Consider the following 24,547-nt stretch of genomic DNA (forward strand, 5'->3'; position numbering starts at 1 on the left):
CCAGGCAGAGAATTACAAAAAAACAAGACATGGGAAAACCAGAATACAAGGCTCAGAACAACAACAAACATGCAAGATCCATGCAGCAGTGACTACCGGGCTTTCGGTGAGCTAATGAGACACAGCTGAAAACAATAATGGAAGATGAATCCATGCAGGCAAAGGTTGATGGGAAATGAAGTCTTTGGGCAAAAGCTTGTTCGGGAACAGGGAACACCTTAATGGTTTCAAATGCGACGTTCATTACAATCTGGAACTCAAACGGGGCAGCCATCTTGTGAGGAAACCACGAAGCTGGCAGGCAGAAGTATTTATTAAAAGGTTAATCCACATGCATGCAAAGGTCACACAAATAAACAAACCAAACAATGACTAAGATAAGGGCAAAGATAAACTTTGTAATCCAAAAGGCCAGGCTGAGAATTAATTATATATATATATATATATATATATATATATATATATATAAAACAAGACATGGGAAATCAGAATCCTTGGCTCAAAACATACAAAAAGACAAAGACATACAAAATCTAGCAGCACCTGATAGACCAGGCTTTATATAGGATGAGCTAATGAGACTAATGAGAAACAGCTGAAAACAATAATGGAAGATGAGGCCGGGCAAATTAAGTCGGGGATGCAGTGCCACCTAGTGGCGCTCAAGGGCACTCCATCTGATGATCATGACGTCTTTTTTAATCTCAGAATGACTTGTTTTATAAATTCCACCTTTTATGCCATAATTATGATTTACCAATGCATTACTATTTTCCTTATGTGGCAGAAATGGGTTTCGATAAGCTATATTTGTCATTGAGCCATATTGTCTGGTTAAACCAGATCCAGGCCAGTCTGCCATATCTACCAGAAAATAAATAAAAAATTCATCCCCCCACCTGTAAAATATATATTTTTTGATTCACCCAGGCCCAGGCTGAACCTGGCACTTTCCAAAACCCTTATAGTTTGCCATCAAAGTGGTCGCATATTGGCCAACCCAGAACTCAAGCTTTTTAGTTCCCGACCGTTTGCTGTCTTGTTATGCACTCAGTCAACAGCACAACAGGAATAAAAACACGGAGAGGCGGAACGTTCCCGTGGTTTTAGGCAGCCACTCTCTTCGGGTTTGGAAATGTTCCTGACGCCTGACTCACAATCCTCTTCAACTCTTGCCCTGCTCTCTCATGAGTAACTTATCCTCCCCGCTGATGAAATTTCCATATAGCTACTACTGTACATTAGCTCCAAATCATGCGGCCACCCCGTGCTAACTAAAATATTTTATGCAAATACCAGCTTTGTTTTCTTTTTACTTTGAATTGAAAGAAAGAAGTAATGTTATGCTTGTGATAAGGTTAAGGGTAAACACAAGTTAAAGATTAAAATGAATATGCAAATTTCGTTTTCCTTCAGTCAGTAAATGATTGCAAAACAAAGGCTTGAGTAGAATCATCCCAGTATTTTCTCCCACCAACTGCTGACCAGGTTATCAAGACGCCCTTGAACTTTGGAACCTTTAATCCAAATGTGGAGGAAAACAAGCCCTTGTCTTAGTAATTTAAGTTTTTTTTTTTTTTGGTTTTCAAGGCCATGCGTTTATTGAAGTAACACCTGTCGAAGTTTAAAATATGCGTCACAATTCAGTTGCATTAGGGACATGCTGTGTATAAACTGATATGAACCTCGGAGTCAGATAACATGAGGAACAAACAATGTGCAACTGATTTACTGCATCAGAAGAACTTAAGTGCAGATTTATTATGATTGTTGTCAAGCCAGATGTCTGAGAAAGCAAAGAATCATCTAAAAGACAATCTTAAAGAGTTCAATAGACAACACCCAGAATCAGAAGTACATAAGTACACAAGTGGTCTTCGCTTTTTATTTATTTTATGACACGAATGTTCAAATATACATGATATTGGGTACTGTTCTCCCAAATCACTGTATTTTACAGTTATTTACTGTTGGAGCATATCCAAAATAAGAGAAACAAATCCCCAGACAATTTTACACACTTATAGAAAATTTTCTCCAGAGACACAGCAACACATAAAAGTCGAGACAAGGAAGGAATCATTGTTTTGATTTCATAAAGTTCACATTGTCAGAAAAAACAAAAACAAAAAAAAAACAAAAAACAAATGTAGTGATGTAAATAAGCCTCTGAAATAAAATCGAAATAAAAAAATGGAAAACATTGAAACATGAGTGCAAATTTCTTTGGAGGCTGGAATAAATTTAAGACATAAATATGTTAAAAATATAGCATATCAAATTAAAGACGAAAAAAAAAAAAAAAAGGCAGACGATTGACTTCAAGTAGGAGATCCCAGAAAATGGAGGATCATGGGAAACACCCAAGCAGCTCTCATTTCTTTCTCTGGAAAACATTAGCCAGCATGGCACCGGAGGTGGTCAGCTGACCCATCTTACTAAGAAACTTGGTCTTCGCATCTTCGCCCACCAGACTCGCTGCAATTGAGATGGACCTGAAATGAGACAGCACAGCATTCAAGGGTTAGAACTTCCTACCGGGTGCTGAGAGTGACAAACTGGGCATGGATGATACTCGGACACACTGGCAACCCAGCATTTGAGTGTTATACTGTGTATACTGTGTACAATAAAATGTCTCTTTTCTATGTTAATCAGAGTTTTTGTCCTAACCAGCCACGACGGCAAATGCAACGAGCAACAGGGAATTATATTGTAAAAATGTTTTCTATTTCTTTGACTTTGCGGCTGGAACAACATGTAAAGTATAACAAAAATAAAAAAAATATCAATCTAACTTGTAATTTTTTATTGCAAAACTTGACTTGTTGTTGAATGTTTTTGAAAGAAAGCTCTCATGTACATCGAAGCTGCATTTATTCTATTACAAATACAGTAATCGGAATATTAAATTTAAAACAACTATTTTCAATTTTAAATGCAATTTATTCCTACCATCAAAGCATCATTACTCCAGTCTTCAGTGTCACATGATCCTAAAGAAATCATTCTAATATGCAGATTTTGGTGCTCATGAAACATTACTTATTATTATCAATGTTGAAAACGGTTTGTTGTGCTGCTTAATATTTTTGTGCATTTGCTTTTCAAGATTATTTGATGAATTTCTTTTGCTTTTTTTATTTGTGATGTATCCGTTACAACCTTTGGCCGATCAGGTGTGAATAAAAATGTTCAAGGTCATGCAATTTCAAGATGACACAAATATTGTTGATAAATAGAATATACTAACACCATCTTAGTTTGATCATACTCTAAACATGGATTAAAAAACCACAAATTCAATAAATCAATCACTGCAATATAACCAGTTTTGTTCTTGAAAACATACTAAATATATTTCTCTCACCCAACGAACTAAATATAAAAGATCGTGGACAACTCCTGGAAGAACAACCTACACCATTTGTGAGAGACAGATTCAACTGATGTATCATGACTTGTCGTGACAGTTGCAATGAAAGACTTCGCTCCATTTATAAAGTTCAAACGTTTATAAATATCTCACAGAGGCATGGGACAAAACCACTGGAAGGGTTGCTAAGACACCACTGTGAAATTAAGACGACAAGTGCTGTTTATGATCAAGCCACATCTTTAAGTCCAAGGTTTTAAAGACTGCCACACGTGTTTGCAAGCTTCGTTTTGGAAACCCACAGTTAAAAAGAGTTCTTAGCAAGCAAAAATCTGACTGCATGTACCATCTCACGTCTTCACTACATCTAGAGTCATTCAACTCTTCAGACTTGCACACTTAAGCAAATAAAAATCCATTCTCTGCGTATTGCTTGACCTTTTATATAAGAAAAAAGGCGAAATTGCAGTGGCAAAATGTAATACGAAGCAGCCTACAGTACGCACAAGCCTCCATGCATGGAGCGGGTTTGCAATAATCATGTGGCTAAGCCTGATGGGAACTATCCTAGCAGTGGAGAGACTGAGTCAAACCCAAGCTATTAAGGAAATTAGCATGCGAAAAGCCTTCCTGAGTCCCATACGATTGAGTAGGTGTACTTGAGAAGAGTTTGTTTTTACTCTGCTACAGAATGAGCACTTGTTCACTTGTTACGTTTTGTGGCTGGGGTTATTTATACTGAAACTGAAGTAGACACTGTATTTATTAGATTTTCAACTTAAATGTATTGATTTGAGGCTCCATTTACAGTAAATAAGATGACAAATCATGGTGAGACAACTATGAATGAATGAGTGTCTTCTCACCCTTGTGCTTCTCCAATGCCTTTGTTCTCCACCTTTATTTCACACTCCTTTATCATGGAACTGAGAATAACCTGAAGGACAAACGGGAAAAGGAGGATGTATTCTTAGAGCACTGCTGGGAAGTCTGACATACACGCAGACACACACGCACATCAGCTGGACATTACTAGGCAAAGGAAATTAAATAAATAGAAATTGGGTTATATATGACATGCAGAGTAGATAAAAAAAATGTTAAGACGACAAGACTGAACCAGGCTAAGGGAATGTTAATGGTATGAATTTAAATAGGAATTATAGTAGTAGTCATGTAGACTTGAAAATGAAACCATTTAGGACATTTTTGAAATGTTTAATTTAATACCTCATGCTCAGGAGAGAGCTGCTCCATATCTGTCCTCAAACATCTCAGTCCGGGGAGGAAATGATTCACCATAAGTTCTTCAGAAATAACTGAAGCCTCAGAGTTAAGAAAACATACACGTCTTGCCCTTCCATGGTTCAGTCTGCATACTTAAACTCCTTAATATAAATGTAATATAATACAATATGGACAAGAAAAAAATGGACATGAAAATAAAATAAATATTCATGACTAAATAAAAAAATAAAAAACTACACTAAAAAAAAAGTCAAAACAAAAGTGAAACCAGTAAAAAACTAAATAAAAACCATTTTAAACCTGCAGTAAACCTGCAATTAAGGCTGTTATACTCGGAAAGTTTAATTAATTAAATGATATACCAATTAGTTATTTTAAATACATGACAATTAAAATCACATATAGCAAGATTTGATGTGAAAAGATATATTTTTATACTTCAATAGCAAATGTGAAAAAAATTAAACCATAATAAACCTGCAATTAGGGCTGTTAATCTATCAAAGTTTAATTAAATTACATACAAATTAATGTATTAAATGTATGTCATTTTCATAGCAAATATACCAATAAATTATATCCTTAATGCAGAAAAATATATTTTTTAATAAATTAAATGTAATTGACAGTTCCGCACAATCTCCCTGAAAATGTAAATTTAACAAAATGTGTATGAATCTTCATTTTTAAGTGTAACAGGTAACCCAAACCATGAATTAAACAACAGTCTATCTCAGTTATCAGCATCAGATTGAATATAGAGACCAAACCGAAACGATGACCACCACAAAACTTGATATAAACTGAACCGTGAGAAATCTGCACTGCTAAACCCCTAACAACTACCCATAATGACTTGCACTTTTACAGTGCGTACACACCAGTATACAGTCCACTGATTCAGACTCAACCTCATATTGATCATGTTGCAAAACCTCAAAACACAGACAGGACGAGGTTTTAGAAAACTGCCTGGGGGGCAAGCCACTGCAACAGGGGGGTCTCAACCGTGACACAGCGGACAAAAATAAAGTCAAACTTAGAAAGAAGGGGGGGTGAGGGGCAAGACAAAGGAGCATCTGCGAAGGCATGTATGCTGGGAATCCTGACCATAGGGCTGGACTAGACTCTCTTCACTCAAACGAACATCATCACAGAGCATTTAACGACAAATTCTGCCATCCACCCTGCAATTAAGTGTACAAATATGGCTGAGGTTTTTTTTCTTTCTTTCCCTGCCAGCGGGATATGCAAACATTTTCACAATGTTGAAGCTCTCAGAAGAAAAAAAAAGAGTAAGAATGCAAATCCAGCTATGCAGGAGACTCAAGTCCAGCTTAAATAGTTGATCATTGCTAAAAAAAAAAAAAAACACAGAAAAAGTGGCCACACAGATTGAGTGTTCAGTATCTGTTATTGAGTTGAAACTGGAGGTAAAACTGTGGTTATACTGTGCAAGCTGCCAAACGCCACAAAATCAGTAGAGAAACCAGTGAAAAATGGCTTCTGCTCCCAAACATCAGCACTGGAGGTGTACTGTCCCATTCCGCTGTCTATCTGTTTTCAATTTGTAATCAAAATGGCCGCTCTTAAAGAAAAATCAGCTTCAGGAAATTTTAGAAATGCAAACCGCTAGGCTAAGAAAAAGCTTGATTGATTTATTGAAAAAAAGAAGAAGCCTGAAATAGTCAGCCAAACAATGGCCCACAGACTTTCATGGACTGTCTAATGGATACTTTCCCCCAATATAGCAAGGGTTTGGCAAAATGGCAAGCTACAATTTGATTGGCTGGGTTTTACTCAAATATCCAGCTATGTGAGAACATAAAGCAGTGTTTACAAGACACTAAAAAACATATAAATAATAAGTGCTTTTGAGGAATAACCAGACACTGGATTTAAAACATCTCCACAAAGAAGCAGCTTGAGTCTTACCTCATTAGTTTCAGTATGTCTCTATCTAAAGTTAAAATTAAACACGTGCGCATAATTGTTATATTGCATAAATCTTTTGCGAATAGAGCAGCGTTTCTATTCCATGTGTTCAGGAAAACCAAATCGTCACTTTCTGGGAAATATGCGCACAAACTGGTAATAATAATGGAAGTTTCTGCAATCAGGGAAACCACTGTGGATCATTAATACATTGAGCGAAATGCAATTAATGCTTTCATGTTACCTTGCACTTGGATGTCTGTTTTTTGGGAACGCAATCGTGATAGAGGTAATTACAACCAACAACTTTGATTGAAGACATTTGATCTGCTGTGTTGGTCTGCTGGTCAGTCCAGTTGTCCAATCACAAGCAAAGTCACATTTTTTTTCGTTGCAGATCGAGGTATTTATTCTGCAAATATGCTTTCTTTCATTATAGACCATTTTGCAAGATGTGAACAACACTAGTCCACAAACACTTCCTGTTTCAGTTAGTAACTGTTTTCTTTATTTCACATGTAAAGAAAAAAATCTTAAAGATGTTTGTTTAACTTTTTGATTCAGTTTTACATGTTCTGTTGGTTGTATTTTATCCCAGCTTTTATGTAGTGTTATAAAACTGAAACAGGAAGTGCTTCTGGACCAGTTTTGTTTACATCTTGCAAAATGGTCTATAGTTTATGCACAAGTCTTTTTATCTGATAAAAAAAAAAAAAAAAAACTATCTGCCTCAATTGAACAGTTTTTTATGCTCTTTTTTAGAATTTATGCGCTTTTTGGTGTTTCCATCCAGCGTTTTTTTACATGATAACCCCAAATTTGCATAAAAATTTGAATAAAAAAAAGTTTATAATGATCTGAAGAATCGATTTTGTGTGAAAAATCATCACAATATATTAATGTATGTTTGTGTCAGCACAGCACATTTTGAGACAAGAATTACCTGCAAAGTGGACCAGACTTCATGCTACTAGTCAAAACCATGTATGTGAGACAAACTGAAATGTTATTAGCAGTCAAAAGTAGTTCTAAACAGACAGAACAGTGTCTAACTTAGAAAAGACCTCTCCTTAATGTGACAATAAAGGATACAACAGCAGGACAAGGCGCTGTACGCCTCAAACAGTTGAGTGGCAATGTCAATTCTTTTACTCTCCGCCGTCTGCTGGTTGTTGCACAGAGCCAGTTTGTGCAAATGAGGAAGAACAACTGTTGGGGAAAACTGTTGTGTTTTTCTCTGTGCAAATAGTCAAAACCTTTGCATAAGCATGTAACTCTTTCTTTAGTGTATATAGAGATGACACTCACAATCATCTCTGAAGCGCGGCTCTGCGTTGGGTCCGACTCTTCCAAATGTTTTGATAATTTCCATGTGCAAAGAATGCTGGTCCTGATACTGGGGGTCTTCCAGAAAAGAGGCCAGCTGCATTTTCACTCTCTCTAGCAGCTAATGAACACACACACAAAACATTAAATTCACCTCTATAGCTTTTCTTCACAATTCATATGTATTTGATCATTTTATATATTTGCTGTAAATAAGAACTTCTCAATTCCCTTTGTAAGCTGCAGTGCTAATTAATATTTATTTATTTACTTTTTTCATTTTATTTGTATAAATTGTATTTCATATTATATATATATATATATATATATATACACATTATTTTTTTATTAACACTTCCTTTTAACATAGTAACACAAAAATACAACTTTTCATTGTTAATGTTAATTGCAACATTTAGTAATACATTATTAAAATCTAACAACTAAGATTAAAAAATGTCTTAGAAGTATTTTTCATTGTTAGTTCACTTTAACTTGTGTTAAAAAAACTTATTGTAAAGTTTTACCCATAAAATATTATATAGCAATAACAAAATATATCTATTTTTCGATAATTTAGTGACTTAAATATTTTAAAATTGACAAATATATGTGCTTTGTCCATAATATGAAAGACTAGTACCTCTTTTTGAGTTACAGTTTCCATAATTGTTCCGAAGGCAGGTATTGTTGATATCCTCACTGAGCTGAAAATAGAAGATCCGTCACTACACATCCAGAAGAAACCACTCATTTCCCAAATAAAATGATAAAAGATGCATGAATGGAACAGAACCATGAGATGCCAATCACTTGATGGAATATGTGGTAAGCAAGGTGATTAATGTCACATGATCATTCCCATATCAGTATGAAAACCAAAACAGAAACAAACAGACAACAAATATCCAAACCCACTGAAACCCCCCAGAAAATAAAATACAAAAATAAAAAATATCCAACTAAGAGAATGCGGAGAGGAGGTTTTTAAAATGTCTCATAGCTAGGGTTAACTCACAATTCAGGACCACTGCACAAGGTAATAAGGGCCGGAGCTACTCGCTTGTCAATTAAGGCTTCGCTCATGCCTCGAAGAATCAGCTGCAAACCAGTCAGATGCAAAAGAGAGACGGGGGGGTCAAACACAAATGGCCAAGAACCTATCAGGGAGGGGGTGGTAGAGAAGACTGTAGTACTGGGGGCCTTGGGAGAAAGTGACTGGCAGTCAAACATGCCACAGGCTACATGGATGGACAGATGGGTTGACTGAAAGAATGAATGGATGGATTGCCGAAAGCAAGTAGCTTCTCCTAGCGTGTGGTGGTTAGTGAAGCCTGAATGAAGGATGTTAATACATAAACAAAATAAGCACTGTCTCTCAAGCCATGGTTTCATCAGGAGAGCCAGATATACACCTTCACACTGACATAACGATCAGCATCAATTACAAATGGTGCATACAATCAATAATTATATTAGCTGGAATTAACAATGGTTGATTTCAAGAATAAACAAACATGTCTGTGCCATATTTCTACCTCAAAATAAAGCATTAATTAATTTAATTTTTAGATTTATTTGCATTATGACATTATTTTCATAGCAATTACACATTTTATCCTTCTGTTGGTTAGTAGCCTATTATAATGCAAATCAATTATTATTATTATGAGGAAAAAAATACTAGTTCTGTCAAATCGATTAATCACATCTAAAGGTTTGTTTACATAATATACGTGTCCATATATATTAATACATTTATATATATATATATATGAAGAGTTCAGATGCAAAAGCCTCTAAATGCCATTTGAAATTTTCTTCTTTAATGATGATTTTTATCAAACTTGTATATTTAAGTTCAGCAATTTCACTTAAATAACAATTAATAGGTAATTATCATTTCCATTTAAGTGAAATCACTGAACTTAAATATACAAGCTTGATAAAAATGATCATTCTAGAAGAAAATTTCAAATGGCACTTAGAGGCTTTTGCATCTGAACTCTTCATATATATATATATGGAAACATACACAAACACACACACACACACACACACAGATATATACACACATATATATTTATATATATATATAAATTAATAATATATACGCGCACACACATATATTACAATTTGACAGCAATAAATAAAATACACAGACAATTAATTTTAATATGTGAAAAAAAATAAATTGGCATAATTTTTAATTTCTTGAATAAATATTTATGTCTGGGCCATATTCCAACATTAGAATAAAATCATTAAAAAAGATAACAAAGAAGACATTTTATTTTCTATAAATAATGAAGCCTTTTTATTTATTTTTTTTATACTGCAGTTTGTGTTTATTAAAGTCATTATAAAGAGAATGAGATTACTTAAATAAGAATTTGTGAGGGAAAATGCGTGTGGAATTTTAGTGTGAAATATGACCCACAACATTTCATTAAATAATTTCTATGTGCTATCATCCTGACTTTCATTTATATGAACTTTAATTAAAAGTTAATTGGATTCAATTTTTATTTGAAACCCATAAATCTTGGCTCCGCCCATCTCGTGGCACAGGTAGGAGAGAGGCTAATAGAGGTTTGGTCTCCTGAGAGAACCAAGGCAGAGGGAGGTGCATGGATGAAGGAGGCAGGAGACTTACATTTCAGGATCACTGGAGAGAGTGATAAGTGCTGGAACAACTCTCTGAGCTACTAGAGTTTCATTCACCCCCTTCACCAACAGCTGATTGGTCAGAGCAGGGGTGATGTCACACAGGATGCATGGAAAGAGCGAGCACAGTGTCATGGAACACCGCAGAGAGAAAGAGAGAGAGAGAGAGAGAGAAAAAAAAGAACACAAACTAAAAAAAACAGCGCAGACATACAACGAAAAACATGACAGAAGCCCAAAGAGGCGCTACACAGATGAATTAAATAAAAACAAGGGCTAAAAAGGCCAGGCAAATTTAACTAAAGCTACGACCACAGATGAGGAGAAGGGGGTTTCTCAGATGGAAGAGTTTATTAACACTCCTCAAACCTTCATTATGGACTTACATGGGGCGTGTGTGTGTGTGTGTGTGTGGGGGGGGATGAAATGTGGGTGTTTGTTACGTAATTTCAGTATGGCAATAGCAAGCGTGCTGTGGTGCAAAAGAAATAAGGATGCTTTAAAGCGGCAACGACTTCAAAAACACATCCAGTGATCTGACAGATAACAGGGATGACAAGGCACAAGGGGGCCCTAGAGGGAGTGTGGAGAGGTCTGAAAGTACATATATACCACCTCACACCAACCATCAACATTTTAAATACATTATGATATTACAGCAAATCTAAATCAAAAACAAAGCATTAAGTGATACAAATAATCATTTTACTGGCCTGGAGGAAGGTAAATGTCTTTAAACATAAACTTAATTTACTATATAGCTAAATAAACATTATGAATTGAATTGGAGGGAGGGCTTACCTCGAACATGCGTGCAGCTGTGCAGCGCACCAGTGCAGATGTATGGACCACTCCATACCAAAGCACCGTTAGAAGAAGCTCATGATACGCTGGGTTTGCCCTGGAGACAAGACAAGTAACTGTTTCAGTAGGCAATCACTAGATCCTGCTAAACCTGATCTTCAAGACAGTTAGATAGCCATTAGCATGAAATGTCTGATGCATTAGATCATCTAGTGACAGTGGAAAGGATATGGGAGTACAACACATTGGGACATGTTTTTATTGTGCAATACTGCTTAGGCGGTTTATAAGGGCCCAACATCAAGGACGGCCCACTGACCTGGATCCAGTGTGTGAGGTGTTTCGTGTCTTCATGCCTTGTAAATTTAAACATTTTATATAACATTTAGAACAGCTTGTCAAGCCGTATTAAGTTTTGATTATTACTTAAATATTTAATATTATCTAACTAGCTAGCTGTTGCAAGAATGACTTGTGCTTAGGTAGGGAAAAAATTGTTGAATTAAATCTTTTAAATAATTTAAAACTATGAAACCATAAAGTATAATTATTAATGCAAATGTGTAAAAAATTATATATAAATAAATGTTCAAATAAATGTTAAAACAATGAAATCACAAATAAAATAATATAAAATAATAATACATAAATTTTTTTATTATTACTAAGCTAGTCAAAACAGTAAATGTTTGACAATGTATAAAATCAATATCCAGTAAAAGCACTTGGGAATTTCTTGTATAATTAATTATTATAATTTGTGAAATAGTAAAATACAATTATACATCTAATAATAATTTGAATTATAAAAACAATAAAATATAATTACTAATGTAAATGTGGGCTGTCAAGCGATTAATTGCATCCAAACTAAAATGTGCACTGTGTATAATTATATATATATATATATATATATATACACACAATATAAATTATATATAAATCTATATACAGTATATACATGAAAATATTTCTTAAATATATACAAGCAAGTGTGTATATTTATATATATATATATATATATATATATATATATATATATATATATAAATAATAATTATACACAGTGCACCCATCTATATTATGTAAACACAAACTTTTATTTTGGATGCGATTAATCACGATTAATCGTTTGACAGCCCTCAAACCATTAAAATGGATGTATTAAGACAGTTTTTGTGCACAAAAACTGACAGGTTATTTCAATAGTGGGATCTTGTGAGCAAGTCAGTTTACATCATCTTAAAGGAATTACAGCTTCAGATGAGCTCATGCAGAAAGACATCTTGGCTGACGGACACTCACCCCAGCTCAACAAATGAAGCCTTCAGACTGTCAAGAGGAGCATGGGAGAGAGATAGGGTGGTCATGACATCCTCAAGAAAGCCCACTAAGAGTTTACGGTCCTCCTCCTGAAACAAGTGACTTCATCAGAGAAAGGCATTTACTGAATTATGACATCTTATATCATGCGTACAGTGACCATCCCACCTGATTGTAGCATGTCAGGACTCCGGTTGCATAGATCGGCACCGTAGCCTTGGTAAGGATGCCGTTCCCAGCAGTGGCGTCTGCAGGAGACAACTCTTGTTACAATCACGAAACGTATATAACAGAACACTCAGTTCTATATTCAGTTAGACTGGACATAAGAGTTAATTGAATTCATCTGGTAATAATTCAGGAAGACTCAAACCATTAAAATTATACCACATGCCTAGTTTTGTTGGCAGATACTTTTTAACTCAGCAAACATTCAAAGAATGAAAGAAAGAGCTCCATTTTCAAATCCCATGAAGAGTAAAAACACATATTTGACACACAAGTCTCCAGCTAGGGAAAGAGATATAGAGACTAAGAGTGTGTGTTCTCTTCCCAGCTCCTCCTCTGAAAACAGGGGTGTTATTCTTGGTTAACTGAACATTCACTCACCCACATTTTCCTCAGATAGCCGCAAGATTTCTTGGAATTGAGGTTTTACCTTTGAAAAGGAGGGGAAAACAACACCTAAATTAAACTGGAAGTGCTGAACTGTGTAACTGAGCCAGACTATTTGCAGCACAAACTCTATTTAGCTACTTCACTTTTCCAAATGAATAAAAAAAAAAAATGTATACAGAGAGAGACAGAGATTGCTGTATGGAAAGCATGGCCTGTCCTACCTTGGTGTTGGTAAAGATTTTCCCAAATGTTCGACATAACCTCCAGAAGAACCTGGAGAACTCGTGCACACAGGTGGATGAGGTGACGTTGATGCGTCCTACAATCTCTATTATCTGTGGTAAACTGTGGAGAGAAATCAGAATTAGGTCCAGTTAAAATGTAGGTAAAGGTTTAATTTACTGTATTTTATTTTTATCATAATTTTTATTTTTCATTATTTCTTATTTTTTATTCTAAACTGTTTTAATTATTCTGATTTCTTTTGATTATTTTAATTTCTTCTATGTAAAGCACTTTGAATTGCCATCGTGTATGAAATGTGCTATATAAATAAACTTGCCTTGCCTTGCCTTGCCTAAAGGCCATTTATATGCAACATGTCAGTTCACAGTGCATTAAAGGAGTAGTTCACTTTTGAAAAAACTTCTGCTGATAATTTACTCACCCCCATGTCATCCAAGATGTCCATGTCATTCTTTCTTCAGTCGAAAAGAAATTAAGGTTTTTGAAGAAAACATTCAAAATGAACGAATCTTTTTCTAAATCATTTGGTTCATTCAATGAATGAAACGAACAAATTGACTCAGAAAAAGATTCGTTCATTTTTATGAACGAGTTCGAACAGTAGTCACAAACGTGCGTTATTTATTTATTAAATGAGCGATCGTTTCGATAGTCTGGAATCGTTTAAAGCCCTTTGAACAATTTGCAGTTTGTACTGAAAGTGTCTTTTGGACCTTGAACCGTTTGGTTCCCACTGAAGTCCATTTATGGAGAAAAATGCTGGAATGTTTTCATCAAAAATCTTCATTTCTTTTCAACTGAAGAAAGAAAGACATGGATATCTTGGATGACATGGGGGTGAGAAAATTATCATCAAATGTTTTTTCAAAAGTGAACTACTCCTTTAAATGTTAACTGATACAACATTTGATTTTAATCATGTATAAGTAAATGTTAAGATTAACATTAACTAAGAATAATAAATGCTGTAGAAGTATTGTTTATCGTAAGGTGATTAAATGTAGTTAACTGATGTAAACAAATAAAACCTTACTGTAGTGTTCCCAAAAATTAGAAGGATTTCAAATACATTGAAAGTGACAATATTATGCACTTCAGTAGCATTTTATTTTTTACAGCCAAAAATGCTAAAAAATTAGTTTTAAATATGAAATTAAAACTTAATAGTTTAAATTAATAGATTAAACATGCTGTTTTGCTATACCTTTAGAATTTCAATATGTGAATAACCTCTGTTATAAAGTTAAAAGGGAAAAGTAGGAGTTAAAAGCATTACAGTCCATAAAAATATGCTTCAGAGATCTTGGGCTCTGACATATGATCTTCAGCCATTTACATAAACGTACGAGTCTGGGAGTCATTTGACAATTTCTGACCCTTAGTTTTCACTTATAAATGATCTAGTTGGCATGAAGAATAAGCTTTGAATGATAAACACTAAAAGTACAGCAAAAGATCAAGGAAAACTCTTTTTATGAACACATATAAATGCCATTTAACTCTCTAGAAGGTCTAAGGTGTGGCCTGATGGTAGTGCACATGCTCCAACATGAGTGGGTGACCCAAGTTCCTGTCTCCACCTTCAATAAAAATGTCAAAAGAGGCCAAAAACCAGGGGTCAAAAGGGGTAAGAGTGTGCATGAGATATTCACTCACAACTGGTTGACCACCCAGAGCAAACTGTCCCATCCTGTAGTTCCTTCATGCTGGAGTTGATGATCATATAACTGCAGCAGAACCGCCAACTGCTCTCGGCTACCCACGATGGTGGCCACGTCCTGCAACGGGGAGGCTGGCCGCGGGAATCGGGTCACTGCAGGGTCAGATGAATGCGCACACACACACACAGAAGCAGACTTTAAAACCAGGAATACACCAAAAAAGCATAACTGCGCAAATCATTGTACACGGCCGCAGTGCGTAAATGAAAGGGCACTTTGATAGTGAGCCCAAAACCAGAGCGCAACCTCAACATGGCAGGAACCCTACAGTTACACTGAGTCAGGCGCCAGGTCTGAATCGCTAAACGTGGCCTGACTGAGAATGTTAGCGAAAAACTCGTGCGTGCACATGTTGACGTTGGCCGACCCTCACCCTCGATAGGAGGCACGTCGCCCTGTAGGTTGGCTCGGCTGGTGAAGGGGGCGTTCTGAAGCAGCACCGCAAACAGAGCTGGGATGAGGGACTGAAGCGCTGACAGATACATATGCAGCTTGTGTTCATCTAGACCATATTCACCCTGCTTGAGAAGACAGAAACAGACATTTGGAGTTGAATTGTTAGAATCAGATTCCATTCTAAAGATTCAAATGTACAATACCATAATGTGTAAGACAAACGTTTTTTTTCCCGGGGTCAGTAAGGTTGTCTTTTATGATCACTATGGCTGAATTTATTGTAAAAACAGTAATGTTGTGAAATATTACAAATTCAAAATAACTATTTCTATTTTAGTATATTTCACATTGTAAAATATTCCAGAATGTCAAAGTCTTTTCAGCATTATTACCCCAGTCTTCAGTGTCACATGATCCTTCAGAAATCATTCTAATATACTGATTTGTTGCTCAAGAAATATTTCCTATTAATATCAATGTTGAAAACGGTTGTGCTGCTTAGTATTTTTGTGGAAAACATGATACAGTATTTATCTTTTTCAGGATTCTTTGAGGAATAAAGTTCAAAAGAACAGCATTTACTTTAAACAGAAACTATTTGTAAGAAACTAAAAGTCTTTACGGTCACTTTTGATCAATTTAACATCCTAGCTTTCTAACCCCCAACTTTTGAATAGTAAAAAAAAATTATATTCGAAACAAATTTTAATTCGGAATTCGGAAAAGACTGAAATATAACAGAATGGAAAATCAGACTCTAAATATTAAATTATAAAATGTTCAGATGAATCTATTCTAAATAATAATAATAATTAAAAAAAGATAAAATTCCATTTAAAAGAGTCAAATTAAAAAAAAAAAGTTTAAATATTCATTAAAAAAAAACATTCTAAGGTAAAGTTAAAATGAATTGAATCTAAATATTGAATTCTAAAAATTTATTATACTATTAAAATGCATCGATTCTAATGGTTCCATTCTAAATATTCAATCTTTTTAGAATTGAAAGATTTCATAAAAAAAAAATTAAAAAATTTAAAAAGATTTTTAAAACATTCAAAATAGGCCAAGTGTAAACACGCAAAACAAACATGTTGAACGGCAGTCCGCGTGTCTGTGTGTGTTTTTTTTTTCACCTTGAGCAGTTTCTCGATGCGCGTGAGGAGGGAGGGCATGAGCTGGGACTGTAAGTTGCCCAGTTCTGTGCACCAGGCAGCGAAGGCAGGAATGAATACTTGGTGGGTGGCACTGACCACCCTCTCTGACGGGTCGGCCAGAGACAACAGCATCAGCTCAAAGCCCTGTTACACAGCCATATACAAAAAAAAGCACATATATAAGAAAATACAACTTAAAATTACTGTGAAATCTTTAAAAAACAAACAATGCTTGTATGAAAAAGCAGCACACACCTGGGAGTATTTGTCTGGATCATCGATGTAGGCCATTATAATAGCTAAACTTTTCACCACGGCTTCTCGGACCATATCTGCTTTATCTTCAGCCAACATTTGCTGAAGCATGGACAGAACCAAGGAGCTTCGGATCTCCTTCTGCAAACACACATATTTGTATTGCCATGCTAGTTCTAAATCCCAGCACAGCATCTTTTCTGTGTACTGCTATGTTTGTTTAAATCATTAAGTGTTTCTACCCATGAGTTAGTGAGTAAACATCAGACATTCCATTATAGACAGCTGAATTCAAAGGCAAAAAAGGCACAACGCCAACAATCAGAGCACAGTTTGAGCCAAAACAGTCTCAATATATTCATACAGCCTGAGAGCGTTCCAACCGCAACTCTGTTGTACGGCCACAGTAAACAAGCAGCATTCCTCCATAGCAACACACACGTGTTCAAAGTGAAAATAAATGTAAACAGAGTTTGCACTGTGCTGATATTCGACAGTTTGATTATTTGATAATTAGCATTTGATTATATCAACATGCTCTCGCTTGACTACATCTAGAGTTTAGTGATCACTAACTGTGACATTTTTGAAAGGTGGACTTGATTAATGTGTCCCAATTAGACCGCTTTTATTTTTAGAGAAATGAGTCTCTTACGGGTAAATAAGGGGCCAGGGCTCCACATGCTTCCGCCACCAGAAGTCTTCTCTCTGGATACTTGTGGTTGATCTGAGAGAGAGAGAAACACACATGCAACCAAGACAATACACAGACAGCGGAAGACACAACACGGCAGCATCAGTTCCAGCTCTGACCGCAGGACTGCATACCCACCCGTACCCTCTGTAAACCACATTAGCTCATATTTTTCTGTGTTAAACTCTGAAATGGTTTCGGTTCTTTCCTGAGCGGAAATAGGTTTCCATGTGGGGAGTTGTATGAACGCACTGTACTTATGAGAGAGTTTACTTAAAACTAACAGTAAACATGTGTAGTAAGCCATGGAATGTTGAAATATTTAAAAATTCTATAAATATCCGATTGCTACATTTCCCCCTACAGAAACAGCTAAAGTCTAATACAGATTTATATAAGATAAAAAAAAAAAGATTTGTAAAAAAATTACTAATTTATTTCCAAAGTTTAAATGATTTCATTCTAAAAAGGTTCAAATAATCCATTATAAATATTACATTCAAAACAGATTCAAAGATGCGATTCTAAAAGGGATTCAAAGATTCCATTGTTAGTTTATTAAGCTTTTTTTTACACCATGTTACTGTAGCATCGGGGCTGTTTACATGGCAAACACAGTCAATATTACAATCCATAAACTTTCAATTATTATATAAAACATTTCGACTTGACATACATTCTGGCAGTATCTTTAAAATGACAGTCCATGAGAATATGTTTAACAGTCAAAGGAACGTAACACGAGAGACATAAAGGAGGAACTTCGCCTCAAAGATTCCATTGTAAAAATATTCTATTATAAAGACTGTATTTTTAAATAGATTCAAAGATTCCATTCTAAAAATATTCAAATAATCTAGTCTAAAAAGATCCATAAAGTCTTCGAGTAAAAGCTAAAATTGCTAAAATATTTAAGTGCGACATAATTGCCAAAAGACGTTTGAGACCACTATATGCATTTTAAACTTTAAATGGACCATATATTAAACTTCTGTAATACTATTTTTAGTGCTGGTAAATGATTATTTTTGCCCAAAAATGGACATAAATGTAGTTTTCTGACCCTCTGAAGGTGCCACTGCACCTTCTATATGCAAATGAGGTCTGCTAGTATTAGCTAACCTCACATGTGAAAACTATTACCATTGTCCAAACAGTCTTTCATTAGTTTGGCCAAGTTACAAGTGATTAGGTATTAATTAATATGTAAAAGCAACACAAAGTATTCCAACAGAATTGAATAGACAATCCTGCTTGTCTTCCTTAAGGGGATCATGAAACGAGAAATCCAATTTGTCTTGAGCTTTTGACATATAAGAGGCATTTGCACCATAAAATGTAAGTTTCATAGCTTAGAACGTTCTCCTCATTATAAACAAAGCATTTATCTAATCAAGCTCCAAAAACTGCTCATTATGATAATGCAGGATCTGTGACGACACACTCAAAGCAAATAGATTGGAACCAATTGTAATGACTCGCTGTCTACACTTGAGTCTGTTGACAACAGTACAAATGGAAGAGGAGCGCAAGACGTGTCCAGTTTAAACCGCTTGTTTACATCTTTGTACAGACTTCCCAGTCCAAGTCTATCCCGGATCACGTCGGAGGATTATATGTTTGTTCAGTGCATTTTATTTAGTAAACGAGGCAGTTTAATGGAGAGTTCGCAAAGAAACTTCTGTTTAAATATGAAGCAGCTACCTGTATTGAATCTGACAACTACATAAAAAACAGTAAGTAAATGATTTCGCAATGCTTGTTCTGTAAACTATTTCTACATGGCTAGACAATTTATATGGATAATGTTTTCAAAACACTAACTCGCATGGAATAGTGAGTGGGCTTAGATACAGTTTCCTATGCAGTCACGATAGCCAATCATAACAGCGGCTGTTTTCTGATAAGCCTTAAAAGGAGTCGCCACTTAAAACCATGATAATTTTAGAGGGACAAAATTGTTTTTCCACATATTTATTTGATTTATTAACAGAAGTGAACATTATATGCAACATATTAAAATAATAATTAAAATTATTCCTTTAACAGGTGGGAAGTTGTTACGCGATGAGTGTATATACGAGTTCAGAACTAACCTGTTCCCAGCACTGCGGCAGAAGTTCGGCTTCAACCCGAGTGGGACCCACATGGCGAGCGAATGCGACACACCCGGTCAGAATCATCTGCCTGAAGAGGAACATTACAGCAGAATGTTATCAGACTCGAAAACAAAACCGACATTGGTCAGTTTACACATGCGCAGATGCCCAAATGCGCACACACCTTTGCTCATCGTCAGGTCTCTTGATAAGATTAAAGAGGATGTGCAGTAGCTGGTCTCTTTCTTTGGGCTCGGGATGAAGGCAGGCCGTACACAGAATGAGAGGAATCAACTCCTGTGGACACATAAATGAAAGTAGGTCAAATAATATGCACTGTACACAGAAATAAACACATTCATGCACCCACTGAGACATGTCCTAAAGGGCTCGGAGAGGCAATTTCAGCAAGCAGGTATTTGAGGATACAGGGGAAGCTACTCTACTGAAGAAACGCCTTCACCACCAAAGAGAGAGTCTACAAGACACTAAATCACAGCACCAACTAAGGCTGGGCGATGCATGTTGGATATTCACCACATTTGCAACGATTTTGTTGGTGATACAATATTAAGAAACACTATGTCTGTCTACTGAAATGAAAACACTTTGCAAAAAATACATTTATAAACGCGTTTACAAAAATGCATTTACAATACATTAAGTTAAAAAAATATATAATATACAAAATAAATATGATTGTATTCCCTTCATTTTCTGTTGGATTTTATATATTTCCATCTAGATAGAGATATCTAAAAGTTATCCTATAAAGATAACACGCACAAAAAGTACATTCAAGCCAAATAAATATAACAAATAAATAAATAATCTCCTCATACGGAGGAAAATAAATAAATAAATAAATAATAATAATAATAATAATAATATTGACTATAAATTTGCTTGACGTTTCTTTTAACGTTTTTAAAATCTTTTAAGATTTTACTAATTTGCATGAGATTTTTTTTTAGGCTCGGAAATCAACTCTGATTTGAAATAGCATATTTCCAGTTCCATAGAAACCATGTTTATCAGTGCATATAGATTAAATTTACAATAGAATTATTCTCTGTGTTCATTTAATGCAAAATAATTCCCCAAAATGGCTTGATTATTTTTAACTTAATTTGCTGTATAAAGACAGTTTAGATTAAATAAAGATTCTCTAAAAACATTTTGAACCATTTCAGAGAAAATTAATTAACAGAAAGAAAAAAAAAAAAACGAATAGTCAAAAGGCATTAAATAAAGGACATATTTTTGCACAGTCATACTTCTAGCACCAATCCAAGAGCATGTCGGTGGTGTCATCATGTGTGATGTGATGTATACAAGTGTTAGCCACTCCGCCATGTTGACCTATGGTTGTTTACTGTAATAGCAAGACGGTAACAAAAAGGAAACCTCACCAACACAACAGATATCGCATTACAGTGTGCCCTTGGAACACGTCTCATGGTCAAAAAGCGGTTACTAGCCCTGTTTTCAACGTTGATCAAAATAGAAACAACAGATTTTAGAATTCACATGAATTCACAGAAGCGTTTATTTTCTCTAGATTTATCTCACCTTGAGACGTGACTGTGGGTAGACCACAGTCTCAAACGGACACTTTAAAGTCAAAGATAGTTAAGCAAATGTGCAGCAAGACTACATGCTGTTTGACGCCCTGCTTGTTTGTTTTTAATACACCCATTCTGTCACCTGCCAAGAGTTAAAACCATCATTTTAATCGGATGTTATGAAACTGGTCTGTTGGAGCCGTTTCATGAGTAGTGACTGTGTAAGATGTAGGATTCTGAGGAAACCATGTGCAGCGTCTCAGCACCTGGTGGAGAGCTTTCAACAGAAGTACATTTATGAAGTATTTTATTTGGCTCTGGCCCAAAGCGAAAGCATGTAAATGTGAGAGTGGAAGCTGTGGAAGAGCTACTGGAAAAAGATGAAAACTTACAGTCAGTACAACAAAAAGCAAGCATCAAGAATGGGAAGAGCTTTGCTATTTCGACCAATAGATAAATGCACACGCAAATTTTGGATTCTAGAGGGTTTTGACCCTGAAAAATTCATTTATATTCATTTTCACTGACTTTTATTTTTTTTTAATTAAATTATAGATTGTCATTATATTGGTAAACTATTTTTTTTTTAATTAATAATTAAAAAAAAATAATTTTATAGATATATTTTTATAGATATATATTTCTTTATAAATATATTAATTACACACACACATATATATATTAATTATTATTATTATTAATATATTAATATTATATATATATATATAATAATTTATTAATAATAATATTATAGATAAATAAATAACACGCACACACACACACACACACACAAAGATTCTAGAGGGTGCCCACACTTTGACCAATGAATTTCCATTAATTTTCCCTGACTTTTCATTCTTTTGTCATTTTTAAAAATAATTTTATATTTTTTTTAATCTAAAGCAATGGCATTTAAACATATGACTGAAGGGTCCAAATACTTTTTGGGTCACTATTGCTTCAAAAAATGTGAACATTAAATCTGTTCTGAACACAGAAAAAAAAAAAAAAACCTTAACAAGAACTCGCACGTTTGTTTGGATTCCTTATCATTGTTTCCCATAAAAACTTGTATTTATATATGCAAATCTGCAGCTCTACCATCAACCTGCATCGACTCATTTCTTGAATACAAAAGAAATCAACTGCTACATATCAAGATAATTGCCAGCAAAAAGGTCTAATCCGAAATACACCCACATATGAAAACACACACCAGGCATAGTCCTGCAAGAAGAGTTTTGGACTGTTGCAAACAAACAATGTAAAGGCTGGTGTACCTGATATCTTATCTTTTTCACATGGTAATCAATAACTCGAATAGCCTTTAATTCCGAAAGACTTTATCTTTACAATAAAGCTTTTGTAGGTGTACAGATGACCAGAATTATATTGCAAGGCAGGTGTTCCAGCAGCTCCCGTTTAGTAATTGTTCTGCACCAGATGAGGGGGGATAACTGAAGGTGTGTAGGAGTGCAAGTGCGCCTGAATACAAGGAAGAAAGTTATGAAGCCAACAGAATTAACAGGCAAAGCTCAAAGTCCAATTTATAGGCGAGAACAAGGAGATCTCTGCTCCTCGTGTTATGTTTGTTTTCACTCGACTTCAGCCTGGAAAACATCCAATTTGTCTTAAACTGTCATCTGGCATCCGTAAAACAGAACTGCCCTATGCAAATCAGAAGGGCCCGAAGGGGAAAATCCTATGGAACGGTACACACCTTTGCGTCTGCTCTTTCACAGCAGATGTGAAATGTGTGCATGTCGCTGGTGGGGGGTTTTTCCTCTAAAGTTTAGTCATTTAAACCAAATCAGCTCTGTAACAGGGAGGCAAAGAAAACTATTTAAACTTTTTAGTTATTACTGCAGCCTGAAGCACAGGAAAATCTCAGAAACGTTCCATTGCTTTGGCTGTCAAAGTTCATTTGAAATCGCTATTTAGTACTATTTATGAAACCAATTCAGATTGGATGAGCCGCATTTGACACCCTTGCAAAATATATATTCAAACACCTGTGAGAGAAACTGTAAACGGCTAACAGTTGGGCTAATTATTTGCAGAAATATTGCATATTTTGACTATTATTAGAACATTTTACAATACACGGTAAAAAAATATTGTTGGTTTAGCTTAAAAAAATAAGTAACCTGGTTGCCTTAAAATTTTAAGTTGATTGAACTGGAAAAAGTGAGTTAATACAATGAAGGAGATTGATTTAATCATCAGAAACTTAAAATAATAAGTTATCTGAACTAAATAAATGATTTAAGTTGATTTGACAAAAGAAAAAATGTTGTGATAACAAATCTTGAAAGTATTTTTTTACAGTGAGGGTTTCATTTGTTAATATTAGTTAGCTCTATTAGTTATCATGAACTAACAGTGAACGATACTTTTACTGCATTTATGAATCTGAGTTAATGTTCAAATCAAAATTTGTATGTTGAAATTAGTTAATGCACTGTGAACTAACATGAACGCTTTTAATTAATTAATTAACATTAACAAAGGTTAGTAAATGCTGTAAAAATATAACTGGCACATGAGCTTACATTTCCGGTCTCCGACATTACCATGTGTATGAATGGAAGTCAGTGGAACGAAGTGTGACGGCCACCCTTAGGGCTGTGTGTTACAACAGTTTTAACACAGTTAAGGGGTTCCATGAATATGAATATAATTTTAAAGTATGAAATGGAAGTGGCGATAGTCTTTTCTTCCCTATTGTGACTGATATCCGAGTGAAACGGCTTCATGAACAGGAAAAAAAAAGTAGGGAGGGACTTGATTTTGTCCATCGGGAACTGATCGTTGGGTTGTTGTTTGCTATTGCTGTGATGTCATGCGAGTGACCAGTTGATCCTACCCTCATGCTAGCCTAGTAAACACGTCATTTAACATTGTCAACGTTGTCAATTTTGATTCCTAGTGACTTCAACTATAGTAAAATCCCAGCAACACGCAGCCTATAAACATATTTTCCGACATATTTGAAAAAGGAAATTGAGGCGGGACATATCAAAGGGTTTTTCCCTTTTTCTTTTGTCGATAGCTCTTAGTTTACATCAAACATTCCAATGGCCGGAGATTAGCCATCAATAATTTTAGTTATGTTTT

General features: G+C 35.1%; 1 protein-coding gene across 12 annotated transcripts in view; it reads right to left on the minus strand.

Moving 5' to 3' along the window:
- Positions 1 to 1,855: 1,855 nt before the first annotated feature.
- The window catches only part of relch (RAB11 binding and LisH domain, coiled-coil and HEAT repeat containing), a 43,720-nt gene continuing 21,028 nt past the window's right edge, over positions 1,856 to 24,547 (minus strand). For 7 of the 12 annotated variants that reach the window (XM_089125446.1, XM_039666819.2, XM_039666818.2 and 4 more), the window contains 19 exons: positions 20,050 to 20,162; positions 19,863 to 19,953; positions 17,728 to 17,799; positions 17,073 to 17,213; positions 16,797 to 16,961; positions 15,638 to 15,785; positions 15,200 to 15,356; positions 13,519 to 13,642; positions 13,289 to 13,337; positions 12,848 to 12,927; positions 12,662 to 12,768; positions 11,354 to 11,453; positions 10,542 to 10,624; positions 8,529 to 8,592; positions 7,868 to 8,006; positions 7,652 to 7,768; positions 4,607 to 4,695; positions 4,243 to 4,313; positions 1,856 to 2,495 (listed from right to left, as the gene is read on the minus strand). In XM_089125446.1, coding sequence (XP_088981572.1) covers positions 2,375 to 2,495; positions 4,243 to 4,313; positions 4,607 to 4,695; positions 7,652 to 7,768; positions 7,868 to 8,006; positions 8,529 to 8,592; positions 10,542 to 10,624; positions 11,354 to 11,453; positions 12,662 to 12,768; positions 12,848 to 12,927; positions 13,289 to 13,337; positions 13,519 to 13,642; positions 15,200 to 15,356; positions 15,638 to 15,785; positions 16,797 to 16,961; positions 17,073 to 17,213; positions 17,728 to 17,799; positions 19,863 to 19,953; positions 20,050 to 20,162 — 2,031 coding nt within the window. In that variant the 3' untranslated portion in view covers positions 1,856 to 2,374. Of the gene's footprint in view, positions 2,496 to 4,242; positions 4,314 to 4,606; positions 4,696 to 7,651; positions 7,769 to 7,867; positions 8,007 to 8,528; positions 8,593 to 8,903; positions 8,987 to 10,541; positions 10,625 to 11,353; positions 11,454 to 12,661; positions 12,769 to 12,847; positions 12,928 to 13,288; positions 13,338 to 13,518; positions 13,643 to 15,199; positions 15,357 to 15,637; positions 15,786 to 16,796; positions 16,962 to 17,072; positions 17,214 to 17,727; positions 17,800 to 19,862; positions 19,954 to 20,049; positions 20,163 to 24,547 lie in introns of those variants that run through there. The other 5 variants (XM_089125444.1, XM_089125441.1, XM_089125442.1 and 2 more) reach the window with 4 other exon arrangements.

This window comes from Pimephales promelas, chromosome 22 (genome assembly GCF_988280905.1).
Source record: "Pimephales promelas chromosome 22, fPimPro1.hap1.1, whole genome shotgun sequence".
Classification (NCBI taxonomy): Eukaryota; Metazoa; Chordata; class Actinopteri; order Cypriniformes; family Leuciscidae; genus Pimephales; species Pimephales promelas.